The 11,109-nt window shown below is 48.6% G+C and overlaps 1 protein-coding gene across 1 annotated transcript in view; it reads right to left on the bottom strand.

Moving 5' to 3' along the window:
- The window catches only part of Cabin1 (calcineurin binding protein 1), a 121,193-nt gene that overhangs the window by 87,783 nt on the left and 22,301 nt on the right, over positions 1 to 11,109 (bottom strand). Inside the window, exons 14-20 of the mRNA XM_028773981.1 lie at positions 10,634 to 10,712; positions 9,922 to 10,109; positions 8,820 to 8,972; positions 7,796 to 7,990; positions 5,189 to 5,431; positions 3,798 to 3,954; positions 1,601 to 1,716 (exon numbers count right to left, since the gene is read on the bottom strand). Coding sequence (XP_028629814.1) covers positions 1,601 to 1,716; positions 3,798 to 3,954; positions 5,189 to 5,431; positions 7,796 to 7,990; positions 8,820 to 8,972; positions 9,922 to 10,109; positions 10,634 to 10,712 — 1,131 coding nt within the window. The remainder of the gene's footprint in view (positions 1 to 1,600; positions 1,717 to 3,797; positions 3,955 to 5,188; positions 5,432 to 7,795; positions 7,991 to 8,819; positions 8,973 to 9,921; positions 10,110 to 10,633; positions 10,713 to 11,109) is intronic.

Genomic DNA, 11,109 nt, shown 5'->3' with positions numbered 1-11,109 from the left:
TTCTGGGCTCTCCTGTGATGATGGGTTTTCTGGGCTCTCCTGTGATGATGGGTTTTCTGGGCTCTCCTGTGATGATGGGTTTTCTGGGCTCTCCTGTGATGATGGGTTTTCTTGATTATCTGAGGTGGGAAGACATACCCTAAATCCAAGCTATATGATCTCATGACAGCCCACATAAAAGGACATGGAAGAAGGAAACTGCTTTTTTTGCCTGCTTGCCCTTACTCCCACTGGCAACTTCATCTATCCTGTTGCAGCAGTTGGTATTAAAAGTTCAACTTCTGGGGCTGAAGAGATGGCTCACTGGAGTATTGATTGCTCTTCCAGAGGGCCTACGTTCAATTCCCAGCTACCACATGGTGGCTCACAGCCATCTGGAATGGGATCCAATACCCTCTTCTGGTGTGTCTGAAGACAGCTACAGTGTACTCACATACATAAAATAAATAAATCTTTTTTAAAAAGTCAAACTTTTCAGGATTCCAACACAGACTGAAACAAGCAGTTCCCCAGGGATCCTCCTGGTCTCTACCCCTGTTTGGGGACTGCTAAGACACCCAACCTCACAGGATGAACCACCACTGGATTGGACTACCCAGACTATGGCCGGTCAGTCCGTCTAGTAAGTCTTCTTTAACATCCGTTCCATCAGAGCTGCTCCTCTAGAGCCCTGACTCACACAAACCTGCCTCTATCTTGTGCCAGGTGCTACACTAAGCACTTGAATTCAGCAATGAACCAAGTGAACAAAAATACCTCGTCTCTAAACTTCACACCAGTGTAGAAAAGTCAAATAATAAAATCAGTGAGTAAATGACAGGCCGCCTTGTAAGTAGTAAAAATTGGGTGAAGATGGGGCAAACTAGAGAGGCACGGGGAGGAAGCTACAGCTACAAAGGGCATGCCCACCCAACAGAAGTTACCCTGCACAAGAATTTTTAAAGGGCCAAAGAACCAAGAGTTTTTTAGGACTTGCAAGCCATACATACTCAGCTTCTTGTCCCTGCCAGTGCATAGTAAAAGCAGCCATAATTGCTATGTAAATGAATGCCCCAATAAAACTGTATTAGCAGGTACAAAGGCTGGGCTAGATACTCCTCCCTTGGTTCATCCAGAAAACTTCATGCTCTGTAATTTGTCTGGCACTAACTGGTTCCTACTACTTATCTCCAGTAAGCCCAGAGATAGACTACCAGTCAATCGCAGTGGGCAAGTTCAAGACTGTCCACAGTCAGTATAAAGAGCTCCTGATTGAACAATGAGGACCTGTGCTTTCAACCTCATGTATGCCAAAGGCTCAAGGATAACGGGGTCAACTAACTATGGACTAGCATCTTTGAAACCATGAGCCAAAAGAAACCTTTCCTCCCTTAAAGATCACTATCTCTGTTATTTTGTCACAGCAACAGAAAGAAAAAAGCCACAGGAACCAGGTTCAGATTTTCTGTAGTAAGTTTCAGTAATTACAGACGGCATTAGTCAATGATGCACAGTGGGGACCCCTACAGGCAGACAAACACGAGCCTGAAGGAGTCACTTTGGCCCTTCCCACCTTTCCCCCTGCCCCAGCTTTAGGCGGGCAGGCCAAGGGGTCACTCACATAGAATCGCAGCAGCGCTCCGTCTGAATTGCAGCACCAGGACCTCCTGCCCAGGTACTCATGCGCTGTGTTGAGCAGCATGAGGGACGATGGGAGCATGGGCATCTCCGATATTCCTGGGAAAAGACAGGAGTTAGTGCAAAGGCATGCAGCAACCGGAGGATGGCGGTGACGCCTCCTCTTCAGGGACTCTTCTGTCTCTCTTATGTGACCACAGAATTTTTTTTCTTTCCTCTTTCTGTCTTCTAAGCAATTACCTAGCTGGCTTTCATAAACAATCTATGTTTATCAAATATCAACTGAAATCATACATTTTTCAAAATGTAATTGAATACTTCATTCACAAAAAAAAAAAAAAAATGAAACTACCCTGAGAACCAATCCTGCCTTCCTTCCGGCACACATCTCTCAAAGCGCCTTCTGGGCTTTTCACAGAGGAAGTTACAGTAGTAGGGTCATACTCCATTCACAACTCCGTCCGACTCCTCCACTCAGGCTCGCCTGACTACTGACGCACCGCTCCGGGTCTGTGCATCACTAAGTTATTACTAGCTTCTCCAACAGCCCCAGGATTCTTGATTCTTAAAACTCTGGGCTATACACAGACCTTATTTGGGAGCTCTTTTTTTTGGGGGGGTGGGGGTGAGGGGAACAAGTGAATTAAGACAGAACATATTTAAATAGACAACATTAGAAGACATTACACACAGCTATACACAGCTTAAATATCTTACAAGAATGTATCAGTCTCAAATAGGAAAGTAAACCCTTCCCCCACCCCCTGCCAAATCCCTTCAAAGAATAAAGGCTGAAACCATTCCAGCCTTCGTGGGCTCTTCAGTTTCCAGTTTTCTTTTCTTTTTTTTCTTCAAAGGCTTTGTTTTTATTTTTTGAATGTGTGTCAGTGTCTGCAGCGTGTATGTTGGTTCCTGTGACAACCAAACTGTTCTGGATCTAGAGTTACAGGCGGCTATGAGTTGCCTGACAGTCTTACAAATCATGAATTTCCTCCTACATAAAACCTACCTAACTCTTCCCTAAAACTAGTTCTAACTCCCCCTCCCACGGCCCATGTCTACAGAGGCAGCTGAGGCCCCCCCACCAAGATTTCCCTTAAGGTAAAACTTGCTATATCCAGCTGCCAGTTCCTTCAGTGTCTACAACAGCTGCAGGACTTATTTCATCTGAGGCTGTGCACTTCATGAGCCCACATCCAGTAGGATGATGCAGCAGGACAGCTCTGAAAGCCACTGTCACTCCAGAGCTCGCTCCGACAGCCTGGCCACGGCCTGTTGGGCTAACATCCCAGGTTAACTGCTCCTTCTCCCCGATCCTGCAGCTTTTTGCTTCATTCAGTGTCCACTTTGAGTAACTCAGTTCTTAAGGTATCTCAGCCAGAAGTGTCCTCACGCCAGTGCCGTGCCCTTGGAATTAAGTCTGGTCATGGGAGGATGGAAGTACTCCCCTTCTCCCTTCGTTCACAGGACAGGAAACAGTGGAGAGACACAGCACTGTGCTTGCCTGTCCACAGAACACATCCACTCTTCCCTGGGTGTGTGGCTGAGGGCACTACACTAGTTCCTCCTGCTTACTTACTTGCCCACAGCTTGCCTGCTTCTTTTCTTTGAGAGTGGCTCTCTCTATGTAGCCCTGCCTATCCTGGACCTTGCTATCTAGACTAAGCTGGTCTAGAATTCACTCACAGAGATCCACCTGCCTCTACCTCCCAAGAGCTGGGATTAGGTGTATATGCATGCCACCATGTCCAGCACTTGCTGGTAGCTTTTAGAAAACTCTTTGGTATGGGTAATTTTCATTTTTATAAGAAAAATAATAAACATTTATAGTTACATGTTTCACTACTCAAGTCTTTTGTGAAAACAATTTAGTACAAATATGTCAAGAGTTCTACAATTTAGTACAAATATGTCAAGAGTTCCTCAGACATTCATCGCCAGACATTTATACTTAAACAAAAGTCACTGAGCCATGACAAAGGGTCTCCATGAGGTATGAGTACCCTGAGACGTGCCTATAGCAGGACCTCTAAGAAGTAAATACCACAGTGCTCCAGAGGCTCAACAAGCCGGGCAGCACGCTAGCATACACCTATTCATAACACCCGGAATAAGGCCATAGGGCCCCACCACATAGGGGATGGGAAAGACCCATCCTTCCAAACCTACAGCCAGCACACCTTCTTCTGTTGGGTTCTGAAGCTGCTGCTGGTGGCACAGGGAACGGAACGTGTCTTCCTCCTGCCAGATGACCCTGTGCAGAATGATCCAGGGCAGCACAGAGGAGACACAGGGCTCCTTGGGCTCCTCCTGCACAGCCATGCTGCAGTCAATGACCTGGCAAAGGACAACAGCATATCACAACATATCACAACCACCTCCCCAGGCCTCTTGAAATGAGCCAACACTGTAGTGACTTCCAGAAATGGTGAGGCATGCTGTCTGCCTACCCCTATAGCTCTAATATGGGAACACTGACCTACCAGCATCCCAGTTTGTTATTAGACAGACTCCCAGAATGACCAGTGGCAATCTCATGCCACACACAGTTACCAACCATGACGAGGGGAGCTAACTCCCAGGGGAAGGCAGGCATGGCGAAGCTACCAAGCCATGTGGGCCTAGACAGACACTACCATAAAAGCAGGAGTGGCAACAGGGTTTCATGCACAGGGTGATCAGACATAAGCCCTTAAGGCTTCCAGGTAAATGACTGTGGTATGCCCAACACCCAGAGAGGACAGGGCATGAGGGCATAGGACACATTCACAGGCCAGGGTCCCAGAGGTGGCCCAGAAAAGCTTCAGCTAAGAAAACAGAAGAGGAAAAGCTGGAGACCAGTGCACCCTGACCCACGACCCACACAGCATGTGAAGAGCTTAGGTAAGAGAGGAGACACCTCATTTCAGTGTAAAAGCTGCCTCTGTGGCAGGACGGTGACTGGGCTTACAAAGCAGAAGGTACAGGAAGAACTACTACAGGGCTTCCACAGCAAAGAAAGGGCAGGGACCCAGACTGTGGTAGGACAAAACAGAGGGCAAAATAACCCTGGAGTAGGGAAGCAGTGGTTCACTCGGGAGGACTTAGCATGGCCAGAGTGTGAGCTGAGAAGACAGCAGAAGGCAGTCCAGTGAAGAGGACAGGCCCCAGAGCTGGCCTGGGAAACACAGGGGACTGGGGCCAACCTAAGGTGTGAAGTACTAGCCCTCAATCTGCAGTTCTCGGGTAGTGTGGAGTAGGAAAGCCTGGCAGGGAGCCTGACCTGGACTCTGGTCCTCACTCTGCACACTAAATGCAGCCAGCACCTCTGCTCTAAGCCTGCTTCCACCCCTCTGGAACAGATGTTTGAAGATCTTTGTCACACCATGTGTTACATCAACTCTAACCTCTAGACAAAGCAGTCCCCAGAAGGTTTGTATCTGTGGACAGCTACCTCCTCAAACTCCACAGGCCTAGGCAGAGAAGCCAATGTGTCCCTCTAGGGTACACAACTCAGTATCTGTGAACCTCAGAAGGGTTAGCAGAAACCACCTGCTGAGACAGCATAGGACAAAGAAAAGCCGGGAGTTACCTGAATGAGGTTGTTGGTGAGCCGGACAAGGCCAGTGGTAGAGGATGATTCCTTCAGGATACTGCCACTGCTGTCTGATGACAGTGCCTGCTCGATGCCTAGCAGCAGCTGGGTCACTGTAGCCACCCACTCTTCCTTGGCTGCAGATTCACTTGAGTTCAGCATCTGCTGGACAGCTTCATTCAGAGCCACATCAGAACATTCAAAACACTGTCTGTGGTCCTTCAGCCGCAGCAATGAGTCCTGAGCACAAGAAGCAAAACGAAAGTCTGAGACTGGGAGGAAACAAAGGACAGGACCAAAGACCCAGGAGCAGTCCCACATCAGCATTTCCACACAGCCCTGCGGCACCTGCAAGAGCACACTCTGACTTGGGTACGGGGCAATATGTCAGGCCACCCGACAGGGAGCTTCTAAAACCTTGCTTTATTTTTGTGCCTAATCTTCCCACTTATAAATCTGTGAGCTAGACTATGGAGCTGTCAAGTAGCAGAGCTGAGACCAAGTGACTAATTCACCTTTGACTAACCCCTAAAACATAAATTATTTTACTGCTACTTCCTAACTGTGGATGTCTGATATGCAGGAGACCTGACACGTGACCTGGGAGGAAGGGTCAGTTGAGAACCACTGCTCTAACAGAACAGAGCCCTGACACATGACCTGGGAGGAAGGGTCAGTTGAGAACCACTGCTTTAACAGAACAGAGCGCTCTCGGCCACACAGAACAAGATAGCAGAAGACTAGCCGCCAAACTCGTGTTGAAACTAAATCAGCACTCTCCGTGGGCAGCACTACCACACACCTAAACAGACAGACAGCAAACAATACAAAGAAATGAGAGTTTCATTAAGAGACTGGGTTCAAAACAAACAGGCAAAAATCAGTAGGGTTAAAAAGTATAGCTAACAACCCAAAATAGTAACGTCTAAAAATTAACCGGACGGGAAGGAGTTATTTGCTGTACTGAGGAACATAAAAAGCAGCCTGCTGAATCGGGACCCCGTTCCCCTATCCCATCCTCTCACCATGAGAAGGAGTGCGAGTTTGATCTCCACCCCAGAAATGGCAAAGCAGCCAAGTTAAAATATGCAAGGCACACAACACGGCCACTGCTGTGGGTGAGTCAGGGCGAGTATCCCTTCATCCCTGCTGGTGACATCGTGGACTCCCTCCTCCCCTCTATAGCCTTCCTGGCCACTGCCAGGCACTCGGAGGAACGCCAGCCCCTGTGCGGAGAACCTGAGCAGATGAGCGCGGCGGTTCCGGCCTAGGAAAGGTTCTCTAAGCATACGACACAAACGCACCGCACCGAGAAGACAACCACAGCCATCTCCCTGCAAGTGTGAACAGACCCTGCAACGTAAAAAACTGAGAGACTGAATATAAAAACAAAACAAAAATAAAGCCACGATTCAATAGCAAACAACATTTGGGGGGGGGGGGGAACCAAAGATCCAATGAAAACAAAATGTTAATTATTTAAAAAAAAAATCATTCCACTGAATAAGAAAACAGGCAGCAACAATTGGAAATCACTTATTCCTAGAAGCAGAAGCTCCCCAGTGAATGGCCCAGTCCTCAGAACAGCTCGTAATACAGGGCAACACTTCTCTCAAGAAAAAAGCTTCCGGCTACATCTATTGACAGGAACAAGGTAGCAGGAACAAGATACCATCTAAGCATGCGGGCCATCCTACGGAATACAAAGGGCTGGCCCGTCCCTGCTTTGACACTCATACCATACTAGCTCTCCCCCCACATACTACCATTCTAAGTACCCTTCAGGGTAACAAAGGTCAGACACACTTCACTAGGTCTCAGCAGGCTCCTGCCTCACCCACCACCTAGGCCAGGAGCCAAGGCAGCCTCCAACTCCTCTCCACTCTCCTTAGACCATCTCTCTCCTTCGCTCCGACCACGGCTGAGGAGAAACATTTGTTCTCACAGCTGTACCTCTTAGGTAGTTCCCAGTCCAAGAAAGGCAATGATTAAACCGCCAATGAAAAGGCTGGACTGTTACTGCACTCCTCCAACCAAAAGGGGCAAGACCCGACAGAGTAATGTACAGGCAGCATAGTGCATAAACCAGAAGGAGACAGAGTTCAGGCTGCCCATGTCTGTGTCGACTGGACTCAGGACAAGGGAGTGGTAACAATGACAGAGCACTCCATAGAGCTGGTGTGTGCCTGGCACAGCAGCAGCGGCGTCAACAGGAGGGCACACATGACTCCACTCGCAATGCCAGTGCTCTTTTTCAACAAGCAGGAAAATGTGCGCACGTATCTCTTACTCTTTACACTGTGAGCTAAAGTGCAGTAAAGCGGAGCTGTACGTGTCACAGAGACGAACAATGCGTACAACGGTGGAGGGTACCTTAACCATTCTTTCCTCCTCTGTCCGGCAAAGTCGCAGTCAAGTGTGGGCTCACCTTAAGTCGCACCTAATATAAAATCTCAACTCCTAGGTTCCGGCATTATCTGACCTTGATCGTATCTCTGGTCTGGCGTCATTTTAGGTGGCAGGCTAAACGCCCCCACCTCTCTCTTTTTCATACACAAGCAGAGGCAATGTAAACATGGACGGGGCCCAAGCGAAGGCACATACCTGCAGCAGGAGCAGCTGGGCTGGCCTCTCAGGAATGGAAGTCATAAACTCCAGGTGTTTGGCTCGGTCAAACCCACTGGTACACAGAGTGGGCCGGAGCAGATGCACCACAGCCTTGTAGTCACCCGCCTCAAACAGCCGCTGAATCTCCTCCAGGGACTGGCACCTTTCCAGAGACTTCAGGTTCTTCTCAATCTGAAAAGGATCCAAAGGTGCTGTCTGCTGGCGAATCCCTGCACTTAGCCACTGTCCGATTCATCCCATCCGAACAGGAGAGACAAGCTAATACCCCAGCACACCGTTTCATCCAACTACAGTAGGCTACCTCACTTAAAATGTATCAGTGTCCACACAATACGTACACACCTTCAAAACTATTTACATCAGTGCCAAGGTATATTCAAGGAAAACCAAACACGCAGCCACTACAGAAGCAGAAGGGTCTCTAACAGTATCTGCCAGGACAGGGGAAAAGCTTCACGGTCACAGTTCAGCAAACCAGACTTGAACAACCACGGACTGCCAGGGTGCCAGAGGGCTGACACACATTACTGACTCACAAGAGTCCCAATGCATCCTGACACAGGCAGCGGAGTACCTGGTCTTATCCTAAAACAAAGACAGAGGAATCTGAAAGCTACTTTGAGCCATGTGAAACATCACAGGCGAGGAGCTGCAGCAGGCAGAGGGAGCACAGCGAGAAGAGGACCATCAGAAGCTGCCTGGCGCGCACTGTGTACAGCCAGTCAGCACAGTCTGCACGGCTAGCACATCCCTCCATCTCTGCTAGGGCTGCTGCTGCTCACAAGAGGAAGAGGACCAACCACCACTTCTACACCGTGCTTGCCCGAAGCTTCCACACTTGATGGCGGACTAGCTCCTTGCCTTGCTTCCCTCCCCTTCCAGGACCTACTGCTCAGCACCTGGGCATCTCTTATTCCACAGGAGCACATCAGGTCTGGTCTGAAGATTAACTCAGAATAAGTCTTCCACCGAGAAAATACCATTAAACGCTCCCACTTACTTCCTCCAGGGAAACAACGGAGTCGTTATGAAGGTTGGGTAGCCGGATGACAATGTCCCCTTGCTCAGCCCCTGTCTCTGCTTGGATAGCACTGGAGCTCTGGAGTATTTCTGTGCAGATATCATAGTTCTCCAAGGCTTGTTCCATGTCTCCCTGGTCAGAGGGAAAAAGAAGAAATGGGGGCAAAAAGTAGAGAACTAATTGTGTTATGTCAGGTCCTATACATTCCAGATCTCACTAGATGCAGACACCCTTAAGTTGGTTTTTACTTATTTGCTTAAAGACAGGGTCTCATAGTCCAGGCTGATCTGGTACTAGCTACTGCAGGCTGACCTTAAACTCCATCCCTCTAAGTGCTGGGATTACAGACATGTACCACAAAGCTAGGTTTTTAAGCTCAGTATTGCTATCCTCTTACCTCACCCCAGAAAAGGGCTTTCCAGAAAAGTGGGGCTAACCAAGTATCTGTTGACTGAATAAGTGAATGAACGATCCATGCCTCAACTCTGTGAAACACAGTATCACTAACCCATGTCACAGGTAAAGACACCAGTGCCAGCTCAGCACAGCCAGGTGTCATACAGACCTGGAGTTAAACTAAGTCCTGTCCTAAGTGTAGAACCGATAGCCTTCATGTTAAGTGTGTTGCTTCCCTCAGACCGAGCTGCTGCAGCTGCTGAAATCTGGCTGTCTTTGACAGTCTCCAGTGCACCAATGCTGGCATTGATGGAAGTTTCAAGTCACTCTGGCCTTCCCAGCAAGGCTCTGAGGAGGAGCTCCTCGAACCCTCAGAGACAGAAGAGCTGTTCCTTTTGGAGAGCTCTGTTCCCTTCCTGATATTTGCCTGAGCTTTCTCGGGAAAACAGAAAGGGTCAACCGAGGCAATCTTGAGAAGGGGCTGCTAGGGAACACAGAATCCCTCCCAAAGCTCTGTGGCGGGCACGGAGGTGCTTTCTACAATAGCAGTCATGTTTGGACTGCTGGCACGTTGGCAGTTCCCCACCACACCCTACATCCTCAGACCAAGTCCAGTACAGCAATGGATGAGTATTTCCTCAATAATGGCCAATTCTCTGCCCTCCCTGCATGACATGGGACTAACCTGTAGTGCCAAGAAACGTGCCTTCAGCCAGTAAACGCGGACAACAAACTCCAGCCAGCCGTCCTCAAACAGGTCCCGCTGAGATGACGCAAATGACAGCTGCAGGAGGTCACCCAGGCAGTGGGTTCCCGGGAAGTCAGGCCCAAACCTGCCTGTCACCACACCAGCAGGGCAGTTCCGGGGAGATACTAAAAACCATCAGAGCAATGTGAGACCCTCATGTACACCATCCCAACACCCTCCTGCCACAGAGGTCACCTTCAGCCCTCCCTTAAGTGTCCATAACAAGGTGCCAGAGACTTATAGCCCATGAGCAGCAGGACAAAGAGTAGTTCAGTCGGTAGAGGTGCAGAGACCACAAGAGAGAGAAAGAGGGCCACTAACTTCCCTGAATAAACTCTGAGCTTATCTGCACTCTGCCAGGTAGAATCCACAAGAAGGATCTGAGAGAACTGCTGAGACACACAGCACTGAGTAGTCACTCCGAAGCCAGCATTCTATCTTCTCAAGTCCCAAATAACAGCAACAGCAGGTTGCTTCATGTTATACCTGCCTCTGCTTTCGCCTCACAAGTGTAGAGCTTTACCAGAGATACTTAAAAGCTATCTCAGAGAAGGAGCCCACACTGCATGACCCAGCACCCCCACTTTAGCTTCCCTCGACCTTCTGGGGTTCAGAAAAATCACCACACCAAGAACCAGATGCCTCTTACCTGTGGAGCTTCTGCCTTTGGTCAGTAACCACTGGTCCAGCTGGAGCTCCATGCAGCAGAGAGACATCAGCATCATGTCCTGTAGGACAAGAAGCAGAGGCAGGGATAAACTCACAAAGATTGGCCAAATAACGAAGTGGCCATCTAAATTTAATGTTTTAGGACAGGGTCTCATGTATCCCAAGCTCGGCCTAAAATGACTCTGCAGCCATCGGCTGACCTTGAACTGCTGTGTCACTTGTTCTCATCTCCTGAGGACTGGGTTACAGGCGTGTGCCACCACAGTCACCTGTTGGTTCCAGGGCTGAGGGAGCAACCCAGAGCTTTGTGCACACTTCACAAACATTCCACTAATAACATTTACTGCTTACAAACCTGCTTAAAATGTAGTTATATATTTTCTCTTTTTTTTTAAAGAATTACTTATTTATTTATATATATAAAAAAAAAAAAAAAAAAAAAAAACATACATATAT

The sequence above is a fragment of the Grammomys surdaster genome, unplaced genomic scaffold (genome assembly GCF_004785775.1).
Source record: "Grammomys surdaster isolate TR1022 unplaced genomic scaffold, NIH_TR_1.0 237, whole genome shotgun sequence".
Lineage (NCBI taxonomy): Eukaryota > Metazoa > Chordata > Mammalia > Rodentia > Muridae > Grammomys > Grammomys surdaster.
Note: the sequence above shows the minus strand (reverse complement) of the source record. Positions and strands in the feature narration are given on the sequence as shown.